The following is an 18,717-nucleotide window of genomic DNA, read 5'->3' as shown; positions in this document are numbered from 1 at the left end:
TCGCATACTACGGTGATCTCGTGGACAGCGCTAGGAACTTCCGTGCCTTCAAGCGTTTTTGTCACAATTACTATTGGCAACAGTCTAACACAATAAATTAATTTAGCTGTAGCATAGTAGTTACTATTATTATTAACGTTAAATTCCCGTGGTGCTTCTCCCCTTCAGTTCTTTGACTTTCGGTCACTGCAACTTTGTGCTGTCTCCCGCTTTATATTGGGGAGGGAATCTGGAATTCTTCCTACTCCTCCTATTTTCTTCTGATTAATTTCGTTGCGGGTCCCAAGACAGCTTTAGCATGTCCCTCGGGCTCCCTGAGATCATATCAAAGGGTTTTCGTGGTTGGATGCCGCTGTCGATCCTGGCGACACAGGAGATACAGTGGTGGGAATGTGTGGTGGGCCAAAGCCCGTTAAAAAAAAAAAAAAAAAAAAGGTTATTTTACTAAGCTTCCTAACATTTTTAGGTCTTTGCTAATCAAATATTTACACAATGAATAACATTAGGATCCTCTGGCTTTTTTTCATATTATGACTTTCATAATATGGCAGACTAAGAAAAGCAAACTTTGTCCAAAACGTTACCTTAATGTTTTTATTATTAAAGGTAACCGCACTACGCGGCACGGCCTTTTGATACTACAGCGTGTGCAATGTCGTTTTTGCCCTTTTTGAAATCAAACAAATACATTGCCAGCAACATTTAAAATTTTTGAAGATCTAAAAATAAACAACATTTAAGTTAATATAAATGAGCAATGTACAGTATTTACAACATCGCGGAATGCGATTATCTTGTGATTTTTTGCGCGTCGTTATTCCAATTGTCAGCTAGAGTATTCAGGGCCTGCACGAGAAGTTCCTGTCTTTTGTTGCTTTTGAGATCATCGTGGTGTAGCACACTGATGTACAGAGAGACTCGGTGCAAGTGGACCAGTCTTCTGAATAATGAGTCCTTGAGCTGTCGCACGTCCGTCCGCCGCCAACTTTTTAAATTGCGACTTATGAGCGCCGCGATGTGATGTCTCAAGTCTCTCAAACATTTCTTTTTCTCGAATTGTTCCTGTAAAAATATATAAACTGGTAACTAATGACAATATCTACATGTTTGTATCCATACAACTAAGTTTTATTTGCGAAATATGTAAAAAGAGTAAAGCTAGTAAATATGATATTCCAAACTCCAAAGAACACTGTACTCGAACCTAAACTAGCACCATACAAAATTTGGCCAAAATGTTGCAATAGTTTATAGTTTATACGTATAAGTAAAGACCACTAACTGATTTTACGACTTTATCCCCTCACCGATAAAAATATTTTAACAAGTTTTCCCTCGTCTATCACATTTCAAAAGACTATAGAACAGGATAAAACATTTTATATCTAAGTGCCTGTCCAGATGAGGCGTTTTACGCGCGAGTCCTCACACCCGTCCACTCTCGCGCGTACCCGAGATACTATAGTTTGTGCGTTTTAAGATGATATGGGTGACAGTTCTCATATTCCTTGCTACGGATTTTTTTTACAAGAAAACAAAAAAAATGTAATAAATTATATTCCATCTACAAAAAGTTTCCTATAATTATTGTAAATGAATAAAAATAAAAAATTGCGAAATGCTAACTTATTAATATAAAATTATATTATTAACTGTGAAACAGGAGTATAATATTATTGTTACGAAAACATTTGAAAAATGTCAGATGCATGAAACGGAACCTATGTCAATAGAGATTGACACTGTTGAATCGAAATCAAATCGATAAAAAAGGGCGGCCATCTTAAATCGCCGGCACCACTGAAATGTCAGTACGAAATCGATAATTTCGATTGCAATTCCTTTACGAAGTGATTCGATATTTTTAAATTATCGATTAATTTTTGTTAGGTAACTTGCCTACTATTGTCAATTATAATGTGTCACGCATATCATCTTAAAACGCACAAACTATAGAGCTACATATATCCTGTCAATATGCCTACGCGGGTTTCCTTACTCGCGCGTAAAACGCGTGCAATGAGCGGGACTCTCGACTCACCCGTTTAACGCACGAGCATCGCTCGAGTCGAGATACTTGGGTGCCATTGCCGCGTCCAGTTGGCCTAGCATGCGTACGACGAGATATATCGATATTGTTGATATCGACATAATAATATATCTCTCGCGAATAATGTCAAAATCTCAACAGAACGGGTTCGTTCGTAGACAAAAATGGCACAGATTAAAAAAAAAAAACACAATTATCTCTAATTTTGACGACAAACACGAGAAAAATCATGTTATGTTAGGGTCAATTATAGAGATGAAGAAACAAACCATCAAACATCGAGAAAACATGTAGACAAAATTTTTTCGTAATGCGCATGCTAGACACATTGTACTACGCGCGAGTACGTTGCGTTGGACGTATTTGATGATTAAAATTGAGTAACTGGCTGGATCCCTCCCAGCGTAGTAACGCAAGTAAAACGCGGTATCTGGATACAATAGAAATTGAAATGAAAAACGCCTCATCTGAACAGGCACTCAAGTAGTGCGTAACACTCTAGTAACTCACAGCGGGCAGCGCGCACAAGGCGAGGCGCACGCGCAGGCGGCGCGGCGCGGGCAGCGAGCGCAGCGCGAGTGCCGTCAGCCCGCCCGCAGACACGCGTACGTGGGACGGGTACACGCGACTCTCCGCCTCGTCGCTGAAACGATAACATGGAAAACTCACTTGATAAACTTGTTTAAGTTACCTTCTATTTAAATATCCCATGTATGTATGTATGGGTATAGGAAGTACCATAGAGAAATTAATTTATAGATAGAATATGGCGGACCTCATCAGAATATAACGGATCATTTGGTCTGGTTGTGTCAATTAAATACTGGTCGTGATCGGCTGGCTTTGACATAACGTGACCAAATTACGTAGGTAGTAGGTGCATCTACCTTTGAATAAACTTCTCTGAGTTTGCTGACAGCTATGTCATTTGGCCGGGTTAAATTCAGACACGGCTAACATAGCCCAACCAAATAACATAGGTCCAGTCGGCACTCACGCGTCAGCGGGGAACACGTGCAGCACGGGATAGACACTGGAGGTGTAGGCCCAGGGCAGGTCGTGTCGCGCCGCGTCCAGCCGCGCCGGCGCCGCCGCCACGCCGCAAGAGCGCAGCAGCCGCGCCGCAGACACGAGCGCGCGCGTCACGTGCGCGCCGCATGCGCCGCCGCACACGCCTAACAGCTTCAACTGAGAACAAAGTTATTGACTCAGTAATATTATTTTTATGTGTACAACATGCAGTTATACCGATAATATGCATGCTAGCTGTGTGTCTTGCCACACGGGGCGCTTATCCAAACTCGATTCTATAACGGCACTAAAATACCAGAAAAACTTCCTCCATCCGTTTTCTTCCCGCTGTAACACGGTCGCGCGTTTGCTAAAGGCGTGATAGAATTGTTACAAAAAGTCGCCGTGTGCTAGAGATTTGATGAAAATTTAATTATGTAACATATGAAAAAGACATATACATGAGCAGTTTTATTGAATTGGACAGAGGTTGTTGCCGCACTTATTGTTGATACTAAATCAAACTCATGATATTTTTTTTAATTATCTACAAAAAAAAATAAACCTACTTACCGTTCCTGGAGTTCTTATGAATTTTCTAAAAGTGCGTGTCGTCAGATCCTGTATAACCGTTAAGTTCCCTGTAATATCGGCGTTGCCGCTCGATCCGAAATAGTGCGTGTGTTTAGCGTCCTGCACGTGAGTGCGAAGAGACCTTTTTAGATTACTTCTAGTAAAGTTGTAAATAAATTCCCTTACAGACTGAGCACTGTATTCCTTTGAGAGAACATATTGACTCTCTTGCTGAAATAAAATCACATGATCCATTAATAAATATGTCAAGTGTACACGCAAGCAAAGCGTGTACGCAAATAAGCACGCAAGTAGGTGTATAATTTGCGTACATGCACGCATGACGCAAGACGTGTACGCAAAGTGGCACGCACGTACGTGCATTTAACGCAACTTAATTTCCGCCGCGTAATTTCGGCTTTCGGTCTAAACCATAAAGTTAATATACCTAGTGGAATAGAGAAACAAAGGCCTGAGCAAGAGAGATGTCACTATCAGTAACACTGCGTGGTAAAAAGAGACGTGTGATAAATGACAGCAGCACTCTTTTTTTGACGTCCAGTCGGCACGTGCCGCACGTTGATAATTTAATCTCATAGAATTTATGTTCAGTCAAGCTTGTGTAAGTGTATACACGGTACACATATTTTTCACACAGATGAAAACCAATTTCGGTTTCGTTTGACAGCTCGCGATTGTTGCTCTATTCCGCTAGGTATATTAACTTTATGGTCTAAACACCATAGAATTAGAACGTTAGAAAAGGCATTCCATACAATCGTCAGCGCGAAAATTTGTCACCCTCGAAATGAGTGAGCTCACTCATCTGAGAGCAGTGTGCCTTAGGACGCGGTAACAGCCGGACGTGTTTAATTCATTAATTACCGCGTTGTTTTTCGCTACATTTCGCTCCAGAATGCCGTCATTTGCCTTTCGACAGTGCAGTAACAAAACGAGGAATACAAATAAAGCCAAAGGTGTAATATTTCACATGTAATTACTAAGATTTTATTAATATTTAAATTATTGTCTTCGATTTTAAGAGAAAAATCAAAGCGAAGCGTAAAATGAGCAAAAGAGAAAGTAGTATATGATATTACTGTAAGACAAAAAAGGACGACAATATTTTCTCGATTCGATTAAAGCGTAAAATGAGCGAAAGAGAAAGTAGTATATGCTATTACTGTAAGACAAAAAAGGACGACAATATTTTCTCGATACACATTTTGCATGCAAAAACATTGCTACAGTTTTGACGGCATACGTCGTATCCAAGTATTTTGATATCGTTGCTAAACACACCATGCCAAAGTTACGCGGCCGAAGCTCGGCATGATTATGTCAGCAATGTCAAACGCAGACAATAAAACGCGACGTAATTTCGGCATGGTGTGTCATCGGTAATTTGAAATACATTGCAGGCGTAATCATGCCGAACTTCGGCCGCGTTTTTTCAGCCTAGTGTGTTTAAACACTTAGGAAGATCGCAGACGGCACACTTTTTGTGTGATCGAGTCTGCGGCGCACGTATACAGTCTGCATGGCCGCGCTAGGCAGACTGTATGTGCGCCGCAGACTCGATCACACAAAAAGTGTGCCGTCTGCGATCTCCCTAATAGACATTAATAAAAACAGGTACAAACCTTGCTATCTAATATAATCACAGCCGTCATATCCTTCTTATTTTTAATATCAACACCGAGGGCTTCGGCGAAATGATAGTTCCTCACGCTATCCAATGCAATGAAATACAATGAACTATTTGTCGCGCAGGACAGTCCATCTAAATGCGTTATATTGCCGCTTTTCACTTTGGCAGGGTAAACTGTAGGTGTGAGCTTGTACGCGTAATGCATTAGCTTACAATAATGCCTGATATGGCCCCGAACCAGATTCTCAGCGGATAGAGGGTCGTCTTCTAAAGGCAGCATTGTTGTTTCTATCCTATGACAAATTAATATAATAATCTTAATAAGCTGGCAACACAAAGACGTTTTTAGTTTTTCAACCAAAGTTTGCAACAAATAACATAATATTATAAAAACTTAACTTTTTTTGGTAATCTGTTAAAATATAATAAAGAAGACAATACGTAAATGTATGCGCTAAAACGTTTAAATTTTAGATGTTAATGTCTTGAATTGATTTCACGGGCACTGTTATGTAAATATTATAAAATTAAATACTTACTCATCATCTTTATCATCCACATTGAAATCAAAATCACGCTGTAGATGTTCTTCCAATGTCTGACATTTCTCATACCTATCATAGTAACTTTTCTCAGCTGGCAAGGATTTTTCGTACCCGCACTGATCTAGAAATCCCATCGTATTCCAGAAAGCGGATTTCTCGTTGGAATTCTCAATCAATTTGGATATAGCCAGGCCATGTTTAAAAATGTAGTCGAACATTTCATTTTTCATATTGTTCTGTGTAACATTATACCACGGGTTCTTATTATATTCTGTTATGAATTGTTTTTTACTGGTTTGTGTGACTTTCGCTGGTTTGTCGTAACTAGCTTGGCACGGTTTAAACAAGTTCTTTTGCTGGTAAATCAGTCGTTGTATTTGTTGTAGCTTCCCTAATTCCGCTGTCCATTGGAAAGTGACGTTGCTCTTACAGTTATAATACTCCATGGCGACTTCTCTTAACTGAAACAAATTGTTGAAATTTTATAGTTTAATAAATAATAAGTTAATCTGTATAAATTAAAAATGTAGTTCATTTAAAGGCATGTCTTATGTCTCTTTATTCTTCTTTGAAATCTCTGCAGTCTGCATCTTAACAAAATATCAATATCTAAAACTACATTACAGGTTTTTATAGACCAGAATCCAGATGAACTGGCCAATTTATATACAGTGTTCCCAAAGTGATATAAATGACTAGCTGTTGCCCGCGACTTCGTCCGCGTGGACTTCAGTTTATAGCGCGCGATGTCAACAAAATTGGTGTCAAAAGCTTTCATAAAAAAATCCTGGTACCCCTTAAATCAAAACAGCTGTGCAGTATGCACACAATAAGTATTTAATTTTTTTATATTAAACTTTATATTTTATGCCAAATTTTAAAGCTTATTTAGAATTATCTATTATGAATTTTTGGAAGTTTTTAATTTTGACACAAATTTTGTTGACACCGCGCGCTATAAACTAAAGTCCACGCGGACGAAATCGCGGGCAACAGCTAGTTATATGCATAAAAACATTAAAATATAATAAAGTAGGTATGATTAGTTCTGTTATCAATGAAGTAAAAAGCGCCATCTGTTTTCATATATTAGAATATAAAATGTTCATTGCATTGATATATTTTCTGGATGGAATTTAATAGGCCAACACGGTACACTCGAACGGTTATTTTGGAGCGCCTTCTGTTGTCAACTTGTCACATATATTAGAAATGCAGTAGGAATTCTATAAGATAAGATAGATTGATTATTATTATACCAAGTGATAATATTATTAAACATAATATTCTAACGTATTAAAAACTATAAACAAAAACATAATAAGTATGATTAGTTCTATATTACAATGAAGTAAAAAATAAAACGCCATCTATGTCATATATTAGAACTAAAATGTTCATTGCAGCTATATATTTCTGGATTTTTTATAATATTATACATAAAATATATTTAAGATTTTTGAAATATTATTATGATACATATTATATAATATTTAATACACATCCAAGACCCAGGAACATTAAAACCTTTTGTTCCGCCTGCGGGACTCGAACCCAGGACCCCCGGGATGAGCGCTGACCACGCGCCATCGGCAATAAAAACGACATCTGCTGTCACATGTAAGAACTACAATGCGAATTAATTTTCATCGATATTTTCATGGAAATAAGATATTTTCCCACATCAAAATGTAGCCTATGTCCTTTCTCAGGCTCTAGAATATCTGTGTACAAAATTTCATTGCAATCGGTTCAGTACTTTTGGCGTGAAAGCGAGACAGACAGACAGACAGAGATACTTTCGCATTTATAATATTATATATAGTATGGATAATGCGCATAGAAATTTTTGTAATTTCGACAACGGTCGTATTTTCCGAGCGTCGGAAGACGTCACTGTAAGCGCTGTTTTAAACTTAACTTTAAGAAAAACAGCGCTTTGCAGCGACCATAAAGTTAATATACCTAGCGGAATTAATATACCTAGCGGAATAGAGCAACAATCTCGAGCTGTCAAACGTAACCAAAATTGGTTTTCATCTGTGTGAAAAATATGTGTACGTATACACTTACACAAGCATGATTGAACATGAATTCTATGAGATTAAATTGTCAAAGTGCGGCACGTGCCGACTGGACGTCAAAAAAAGAGTGCTGCTGTCATGTATCACACGTCTCTTTTTACCACGCAGTGTTACTGATAGTGACATCTCTCTTGCTCAGGCCTTTGTTTCTCTATTCCGCTAGGTATATCATAATATTAATACGCGAACGAAAAACTTTGTAACCCTTTTTACGAAAAATGGGGAAACGTAGGTGCATGAAATTTTGCACAGTTATAGTTTATATGGTGAATGAGTGCATCGAACTAATATTATTTTGAAATTATGCTTTTATCATACATTTTTTTAACAAATAAAACATTACACACACTACAACACACACACATGAGAAATGACAGATTTTGAGTGACAAGCCTATACATACGAATTATACTCTTTTATTTATGGTTGAAGTCTGTTGACAACAATGTTGACAACAAGTTGACAAATTGAAAATGGATTCTATTTTTTTTTATTGAATCTAAGATACTATTAGACAATGCTTACACGGCCAGTCTGAGATCAGCTAAGTCCCAGAGACAAGAGTTGAAAAAAAATTATATTCCTAATGTCGTTGAAACTAAGGTCGAATTTCGACCATTGGGCGATCTCTAGTTAACTTTATTGCACATAGAGGCGTCTGACGTTGCTTGGACGTTATCATGGTAACGCCGCGATGGCTTCCCGGTGAGAGCACTTAAGGCTGTCCGTCAATAAACCCCATTATTGACGGACCGGCGACAGCTTACAGGCAGCGGCTATATGATATTTACTTCTATTTCCTTTGAACAAGCTGTAAAATGCAAGTGCATTGTTTGGGGCTCTTACGTTTCATAGATTCGGGTGTTTTCGTGATTACGACAATTAGGGGAGATTTTCATGCGCATTATTAATTTGGGAGTACCTACTGACTGTTTACACTAATTTCACAGTTAATTAAACGTTTTTAGTATCCAAGTGATGATAACAGTGTTTTAAATTTAATAATTTAAAACACTGTTATCATCACTTGGTTATTTACACTATTACACACTATTATTATATTTTCATATCTTTATTATATATACACACTATTTTAATATCTAATTTTAAAGTTAAATTCGCATGTTTTAATAAGCACGTAGGTTTTATCAATTTAACAACAATGCTGCAGAATGGAAGGAAATGGAAATTTTTGATGCTACTACCTATATCATAGAGATAACCCTAGGTGACCTGTATCACTAGGTGAATGATAGCCTGAGACTATCTTAATTACTTTGTATCTGGATATAAAAACACCGAGCTCTCCAAAAACATCTCATACCATTCGAGACTCGCCGGTCAAGATGAATTCCCTCGTGTGCCTCAGTTTCGCTCTACTCTGCGTGTCAAGTGTACTCTCTAACGCCTTAGACCCCAAGCAAGCCGAGGAACTATGCCTCAAGAAGTACCAATCTGGTGCCGAATTCGACATGAAGAACGTCCTGGGCGACTGGTTCCCAATCTACTACTGGCCACCGACCCTGGAAACTATGGAAAAATGCGGAAAATCTTCTTTCAAGGAGGTGTCCGCGTCGGACATCAAAGACTGCAAGGTAGCACTGCCGCAGGACAAAACTATCTACGAAGTTGAATACTCCAACGACAAGTTCCAGGTGAAGCGATACTTGTACGGTGCTGGCGCCACTCAGGTCATAGTCGACTGCCAGAAGGAATCTCAGGACAAGGTGGTGCACAGGGACCTAGGAAACGGCAAACTCCTGGCTGCTATCTGCCCGAGCGGTTCCGCTGTTCTGTTGTCGAGGAGCTTGGTGTCGGCTGCCGAGCTGGAGCCTATCGTAGAGAGTGTGGCTGTCATGAAGGGAGTTCAAGGAGCCCCGGACTGCAAACTCCCGTAAGATGTATATTAAGTATTTGAAACCCTGGTTTGCATTTCTAATTAAGTTTACAATCAATACATGTTTTTTTAATAATTGTATTTTTATTTGAACAAATTTACGCATTTTCACCCCCTTACAACGCTTTTTTCCAGTAAAAAAAGGAGCCTATGTCCTTTTTCAGGCTTTAGACTATCTGTATACAAAATTTCATTACAATCGGTTCGGTAGTTTTGGCGTGAAAGCGAGACAGACAGACAGACAGAGATACTTTCGCAATTATAATATTAGTATAGATTATTATTTTTGGAATTATAATAGAGAATTTATGGATTATAATACTTTAGAAAAACGCATGCACTACGCTTTTCTTCTAGTTTTTAACCGACTTCCAAAAAGGAGGAGGTTATATGTTCGGCTGTGGATTTTTTTTATTTTTTATTTGTGTATGTTCAAAGATTACTCCGCCGTTTGTGAACCGATTTTCGAAATTTTTGTTTTGTTGTATTAAGTTTTACTCCAATTTGGTACCATGTTCACAAAAGTGGTGACCTGATGATGGGATCCATGAGTAATCGAGGGAACTCCTCTAAATTTATATGGAAACATATGGTGATTTTGGTTTTATAAGAAGCATCCTAAGCATATGCTACCAAAACGCAAGATTTTGCACCGAGGTACACTATGGTTCCGAAGATACTAAGAGAACTCCGGATTCCTTATAAATACAAGTTCGCGGGTTAAGGCGCTGTTTTAAGAACTGAAAGCATATGCTACTATGCAAATTAAATTCATCATCATCATCATCATTACCACGTCAGGGTCACCAATGTCATCAAAATTAAACATAACAAGTTCAGCCTTAACTCCAGAGCGTAAGGCACACATTTGACATTACTTTGAGAAGTAAGCTGCTTCGATAATACAAGTAAGTACATGCATGGCTCCGAGGGATATACGTGGGAGAGCCATGCTTCGGCACGAATGGGCCGGCTCGACTGGAGAAATACCACGTTCTCACAGAAAACCGGCGTGAAACAGCGCTTGCGCTGTGTTTCGCCGAGTGAGTGAGTTTACCGGAGGCCCAATCCCCTACCCTATTCCCTTCCCTTCCCATCCTTACCCTCCCCTATTACCCTGTTCCGTCTTAAAAGGCCGGCAACGCACTTGCAGCTCTTCTGATGCTGCGAGTGTCCATGGGCGACGGAAGTTGCTTTCCATCAGGTGACCCGTTTGCTCGTTTGCCCCCTTATTTCATTAAAAAAATGTCTCACTTCCATACAAAGTAATACAAACGGCGCGAAATCGCCGAGATATTATTCACCTACTATTCTGGAAAATAACCTAATTTCAACCTTATGTCTTGCGTTTAGCGTTCATTAGTACAATAACTGTTTGCCGTCTCGCTTGTGGTCTCGCTTCATCTGTCAAGCGAGCGGCGCGATGCCTTAGTATGCAACCGCCCGCGCCATAGACCACGCGCACCTGGGGCACAATTCTCAGGATGTGAGAAAAGTTCATCTTCGAATAAAATACCGAATTATGAGATTTTTACGAGCGTAACACAGTTTGTGTATTCTTTTATATGTATATATTAATACGTGAGCCATAAACTTTGTATCCCTTTTGACAAAAAATGGTGAAACGTAGGTGAATGAAATTTTGCACACTTATAGTTTATATGGTGAATGGCATCGAGCTAATATTATTTTGAAATTATGCTTTTATCATACATTTTTTTATCAAATAAAACATTACACACACTACAACACACACACTAGGAAAAATGACAGATTTTTGAGTGACAAGCCTATACATACGAATTATACTATTTTATTTATGGTTGAAGTCTGTTGACAACAAGGTGACAAATTGAAAATGGATTATAGTTTTTTTTTTATTGAATCTTAGATACTATTAAACAATGTTTACACGGCCAGTCTGAGATCAGCTGAGTCCCAGAGACAAGAGTTGAAAAAAATATGATAAAGTCAATATTCTTTTACAAAATACAGGTAACTAGGTAGTATTCTTAATGTCGTTGAAACTAAGGTCGAATTTCGACCATTGGGCGATCTCTAGTTTTACTTTATATTATACTTCACATTCAAAATATTTCGTGCAAAGATCGCTCGAGTCGAACGAGTGGGACCGGTTATAGATGTCCGAATTCGTACACCACATGTGGCCGCTTGGAAGTTGAAGCGTTCGAGACCGGTTTCCTGCACGATATAATTTGTTGCTAATAGTTTGTGTATTCTCAAAACACTCGAAATATTTCGTGTAAAGATCGCTCGAGTCATACAACTTACAAGTGCTAGGGACCGGTAGATGTCCGAATTCGTACACAAATTCACGCTCTTATTGGTGGATATATAGCAAAGTAGTTGTCAAATAAATAAATTACGAACAAATATTCGTGCTTGTGTTTCTTTTACGATATAATTCCCTACTTATAAGTTAATGTATTTAAAAGAAACTATTTATAATTTCGATAAGTTAGAGTAGCTTGTACAAATGTGTATTCTGTGGAGTTGCTGAATTAGACTATTAAAATTTTATCAGAACTTTTGTTCTATTATGTAGTTTATATACGTTTTAGGATAATGACGTTTATTATAATATGGGAACTAATTTTTTGAGCGGTTATTTAAATATTTGAGATGTTATTATGATCAGTTTAAAAAAATATTGAGCAGTTATTTAATTTTATGGCGGTTGATTAATTATTGCGACCGTAAAACATGGACAGTAATAAAAAAATAATTGAGCAGTCCAATAACTGAATGAGAGATAAAAATGATGGAATGAGCGGTTCGATAACGACTTAACAGTAGGCTTACTTAACCACGGATACCGTAGCGGGGGGGAGGGGGGGGAGCCCCCGCCATAACAAAAACAAACACAATCCAGAAAGTCCAAGAGTAGGTTAGGTTAGGTTAGAACTTAGACCACAACACAGAGGGAGCCGAGCGAGCGCAGCGAGCGTGCTGCGGCAGCAGCCGGCGATTTCAAAATGATGAAGATTGAGTACAGAAATAGTAGAGTTTTAGCCGAATTCGGAAAAAGGCACTATTAGATAGGAAAAATTATTTAATACTTTTTAGTTCGTATTATAAGGATGTTATTATTGTTTTTACCTTGGAAGTCGGTTTTAATTTTTTGTTAAAAATAATAATAATATATTTCCCTTTGTGAGAATTCGGTTCGGCCTGTAAATGTTGTTATGTAAAATGTTAGACGCCTCCGTGGTCTAAAGGTATAGAGCGCGGCTCTTGACTCGGAGGTCATGGGTTCGATTCCCACGTTGGAAACATATTATTTCCAAGTTTGATTAGGACAATGCAGGCTTATCACCTGATTGTCTGACAAGTAAGATGATCCATGCGTTGGATGGGCATATAAAAAGTCGGTCCTGCATCTGATCTTGCCAGTCGGTTATGAGAGTGAAGGAATAGAGAGTGCTCTTGTGTACTGCGCACATACTTGGGGACTATAAAATAAAAAATTACTCCTGCGTAACTGGCCTGATTTCAATGAAACTGGCCACGGTCACCGAAACCGGTGTGGGAGTTATTATAATTTATTACATAATATTATGTAGAAGTTACGAATTCAAAGTCGACAATTCCACATAGTACCTTTTACTTTTTCTGTGTTAACTTACTCGCCTATGTTAATAAGTACGCGCCTTGACAAATTGATTAGCAAACAAGAACATTGATTAGCTAATCGTTTCGCTAATTGTTCGTTAAAATATTAAGGGCCTGTTTTACCACTTTCTGATAAAGTGTCGAATAGGCTATTCACAACTTTTTTTTGACAGATTCTCCATACTTGATCTGTCAAGTTAATTGTTAGATAGCCTATTCGTCACTTATCAGGAAGTGGTGAAACAAGCCCTAAGTGTTTAGTTTTAGTTCACATAACATTACTGATTACATAACTAATAGACACCTAATACAATTTTTTGCTAGATAACCCGTAACTCTGTTTACAACTTCATGATAGCCTGAGGCTATCTGGTAAGACTAACTGCCCAAATAAAATAATTATCAGAGCCTTTCAAAATACCTACAACCAGTGCCGTAAATAGGGCTGTGCCACCGGTGCCCAGGCACAGGGCGTAGACTCTGGGGGGCGCAAGAATGACCAGACCAGACAGATCCTTATTTTTCGAATTGCTCCCGATAAGTTCCCGCTACGCCCCAGAGATGTTTCCCAATGTAGTAAAAAATATCAACTGCCGAACATAATATAACCTCCTCCTTTTTGGAAATCGGTTAAAAAACAAAGATGCAGATAAATAGAAGCTCGCACAGGGCGCTAAAAAGGCTATTTACGGCACTGCCTACAACTTAACAAAGACGTGTAACAGTAGGAAAATGCTTATTATATACTGTTTGATACATCAATGCTATTTGTAGAGAAAATATCGTTTGCAGAGTACCACTCTTAAGTTGGGTTGCACCAGAGGCGTGGTTAAAGTTAAAGTTATGGTTATAGTTAAGGCAAATTTAACTTTCACTTTAACCTTAACTTTGACCGGAGAAATTGACAGATGACAGCTGGTCCAACAAGGTTATAAATGAACGTGGGCGGGGGCGCTGCTGGTAAAGGAGAACTGTCAAAAATGGCATTTTTGTATGCCACTTTTTTCGCCACGTGCATTTAAAACCTTGTCGAGCTCTATGGTTATGGTTAAATATGGCGTCTTGATGGCGTCCATTTTTAACTTTAACCAAAGATTTGACATTTTGCATTGTAGTTAAAGTTACAGTTATAGTTTAAGGTTGGGCCAGAGGCGTGGTTATAGTTAAAGTTAAATATGGCGTCCAAACACCCCATATTCTCATACGACATCTGTCAATTTTTCCGGTTATAGTGAAGGTTAAAGTTAAAGTTAGTTGGTGCAACCCAGTCGTTAGTTGGTGCAACCCAACCTAAAGAAAATTTCAAAATGATATTCATTAAGTTATTTTAATAGAAGAATTAATTAAGCTGCAATTCCCGATCCCATCGTAAAAAATCCGATCTAAGAGGCGCCCCTAGTGGCACACAATGGTAACTAAAAGTGCTATATAAATTGCAGATAATATTTTTCACAGCGACTAGCGATAGAAACTCGCGCTTAGAACAGAATCCTCTCTCAGTTGGCAAACCGCAACGCAAGCATTATTTTACAAAGATTTCTGACACCATAGTAACTCATGTCGAATCTGTGCCAGACCATTCATAGCATTAGCAGACACAATCGAAATTACTTGACTTATAGCCTTTTTCATTCAAATTAAGTCCTGACTAAACATAGGTCGTGTGACGAATCCGACCTAGCAACCTCTCTTCACAGAACACTTAGGACCTTAAATGGGCACTGGGAATGGGCTATTATTATCCTAAATAAATGTTACTGAGAAGAATATTCACAATAAATTTAAATTTATACTCACCAATGCATATACAGGAATTTCTTCATACAGTGGATTCATTGGCGTGAACAATATAAGTATTGGATTCCCATCTGCATATCTTCCGAAGCTGAAAGATTTCTTCCACATTGGTATGATTCTCACAACTGGTTGAGAGAAATTTTCAAGCACCCAAGTAATAAGTGCAGTATCATTCCATTCTTGATTTTCACTTATTTTATATTCCTGTAATAAGATTTTTTTTTGTTTTAGATGACTGTCTTTTTTTTTACCTTTGCCCAAGGGTCAGGATGCATGCGCCTGGTATATACCCACTTTAATTTTGCAGCTTTCATGTCGACGTCTTTAACACCTGTATTGGAGCGCAGCGTGTTACTTTTTTATTATTATAAACGGCGCCCGAATCGCCGTTGCGCCATTTGTATCGCGCGAGAAGTGGAAACCTTACACTTTCCTGGGATAAAAAGTATCCTATGTCTTTCCCGGGAATCAAAACATATCTCCATACCAAATTTTAGCATAATCGACAGACAGACATACAGATACACTTTAGCGTTTATAATATTAGTATAGAAGTATGGATAAATGGCAAAATTGATTACTAAGGTTTCATATGTAATAAAAAAAAAAAATTTATCAAATTTTACTACTATATTTAATAGCATTTCAAGTTAAAGCTAACTTAAATTTTGTGTTTCATGTTTTGGAACAATCACATCTTCTCTATCTCCTTTTTTTTTTGTAAAATATGTAATAAATACCTTAGTCTCATTCCAGAGTAACAGTCTTGCTCTCGGCATTGTATCTACACCTAAACTATGTGCTAGCTCCGAAGATGTAACAGTGGCAAAACATAACTCCCCAACTGTGTCATACTCCTTTGACTTCAGAGCCACACTGAACCATACATTGTAATACTTTGATGTCTCCGTCAGTGGTGTAAAACCAATGGCCACTGCCTGAAAATATTATAAAACAATCAACAATGTACATATAAAATATTTGTTTTTTATTGTAGACTTATGGACTCAATATTGGGTTATGATTAGGTTATAATGGATAACCAATAACCAAAATTGCCGCTATGATTGTAAAGCTCTTTATAGTAGGCACAATTAATGTCAAACATGAACCATCATTAATTAAAATATAAAAAAATGGCAAAAACAAATGCTAAGAGAACTTACATCACAAATAGACAATAAATGAACAATATCTTCTGTGCTTGAGACTCTTTCCATCGGTTTCATGATTAACTCCAAAAACCTTATCATACTCTCTGAATCCCTAGGACCTAAAATCATATTAATATTATTTCGTTTTCTAAAAGCATATTAAATAAAATAGACACTTATTTAGATAGTATTTAGAAAAAAATTACAACATACCTTTATACAAAATTCCTCTAGAGGTAACACTATACACTATTAGTATAGGCCATGACGGCACTTTACTATGCTGTAATCGACATTCACTCCCTGGGTTCCAACAATTTATTGCAGAAAAATGTACCTGTAATCAGAAATTAAAACACATAATTTTAGTTATTTTCTATTAAATGCCCAAATTAAGAAAATAAATTAATCCATAAAAAAGAAAATTATACTTTGCAAAATATAAATCTGTAAAAACAAAAACAGATTCAGTAATCATAGCTCTATCTGCAACAGCCTGTCCTTCCTATCACAAGATAAGAAATTTGTGTCAATATTTTAATGCCAAGTTCAGGTTTCAAGGTGAAACTATATTATTGAGTTTCTTTTATTTTATACACATTTAATAAAATAATTTATTTTTATGACAGGAATTATAGTAACTTACTCTATCATTCAGTACATTGGCAGCCTTCTCAAACTCTCCTCTAACATACTGGGATTCAGCATCCCACGGGGCATAGTACATGACAAAAGACACATCTTGAGAATTGATGACAGACAGCGCTGCACTCAGCTCACCCTTATACCAGTCTTTGACTACAGAGTTTCTATCAAAAAATCTTACTGCTTGAGGAACTTTGGATACTTTAGAAGGGCTGAAATATGAATGACCAATTAATTTTTGTTGTATGTTAACTTCAAGTTTAATTTGCTAAACTGGTTTTAATTAAATTTGATATGGAGTACTTGGTAAGGACCTTAGATGGACTTGAGCATGGAAAATTGTACAATTTCCGCGAAATAAACGAATTTCTGTGCATACTAAGTTGCGGGCAATATTTAGAATGTAAATAACTTACAAACTATGCAGAGCTCCATAAGTTGTTACGGCCAAAACAATGCAAAACACAGTTTCTATTAGCAGCATGTTGAATGTTATGTCTCTGCTGTTGCTTTGTTTGGGCACTTGCGTATTGATTTTCTCCTCTGGTTCATCGCTAGTAGCCCGGTTTGTTTTTAATGACGTGCCCTGTGTAGTCTTTTTACTATCCACCGTTGAAATCATTACACGTCATTCAAAACAAAAAGTTTATCCCAAACATAAAAGTGTATTATGTATTATTTTCAATCATAATTACATATGATTCACTTATTAACTATCCATTTACGAACCACTTAACGTTTACAAAGTTTTGCATACTTAAAAATATTGTAAAATCCTGTTCATTAGTTCGGAAAGCGAAAAATCACTACCACAGATTACTAGTATATATTTGTAGAATCACTACAATAAAAATCCTGAATTGGGATTAATCATATGACAGCTGCAGTCAGCCGAATGACAATGACAACTGACAACTGGCATTGGCTTTTTTTTATTTAAAGTGAGGAAGGTATGAAAATATAAAACTCATCCATGAAAGATGACGGCGTTTTGGAATGATTTTTATAGCAAAATAGGGTAAAATTAAGAATCTTATAATACATGGATTCTGCGCTTAGAACATTTTTTGAAGACCAAAAATTGGGCCTTGGGTGACGTCATTTATGTATTTTGTCTCGCTCTTTAAGGTGACCATGATTGATCTATACTAAGGATTTCCCAAGTAAGAAGAAAGTAATGACGTATAGATTATTTTAGAAACATCTTATTTTTATTTCAAAAAAATTTGGGGGCAAACGAGCAAATGGGTAACCTGATGAAAAGCAACCGTTGTCCGTTGCCCATGGGCATTCGCAACATAAGAAGATTTGATAAACGCTTAACTCTTTATGATCTTCGTTAAACTTATAACAAATACATATAGACCCAGTTTCATCAAGCAATGTTAAATAAATAATGGTATGACAATATTATGTCGTTAAAAGGCAATAGAGGGGTCAGACTTTTAAATAGGACTGAACGACGTTGCGGGTACAGCTAGTAATAAATAAAAACGCACATAAATTTAAAATTCTATTTATTTACAATGAAAATTAAAATATAAACGTCATTATTTTATGATTTCATGGATATGACTCTTAATTTTTAAAGAAGTAAGAACGATCAACAATTACTGTGGAGTTTTGATCGTGGATGCTTTTGGAGGTGTTCTGAAGGTCTACCTATAACCTAACCTT

General features: G+C 37.3%; 1 protein-coding gene across 1 annotated transcript; it reads right to left on the bottom strand.

Moving 5' to 3' along the window:
- Positions 1-689: 689 nt before the first annotated feature.
- Positions 690-17,856, bottom strand: LOC121732441 (thioredoxin domain-containing protein 11). Its single transcript, XM_042122317.1, has 12 exons — positions 17,457-17,856; positions 17,042-17,252; positions 16,609-16,732; positions 16,408-16,514; positions 15,982-16,179; positions 15,242-15,445; positions 5,825-6,291; positions 5,278-5,578; positions 3,635-3,865; positions 3,048-3,238; positions 2,561-2,693; positions 690-1,062 (listed from the first exon to the last, which is right to left on the bottom strand). Exons 1-12 carry the CDS (start codon positions 17,660-17,662, stop codon positions 790-792), a joined length of 2,646 nt encoding a protein of 881 aa, XP_041978251.1. The 5' UTR covers positions 17,663-17,856; the 3' UTR covers positions 690-789.
- Positions 17,857-18,717: the final 861 nt, after the last annotated feature.

The sequence above is a fragment of the Aricia agestis genome, chromosome 12, assembly GCF_905147365.1.
Source record: "Aricia agestis chromosome 12, ilAriAges1.1, whole genome shotgun sequence".
In the NCBI taxonomy this organism is placed as follows: domain Eukaryota; kingdom Metazoa; phylum Arthropoda; class Insecta; order Lepidoptera; family Lycaenidae; genus Aricia; species Aricia agestis.
This window is presented reverse-complemented; position numbering and strand designations above follow the sequence as displayed.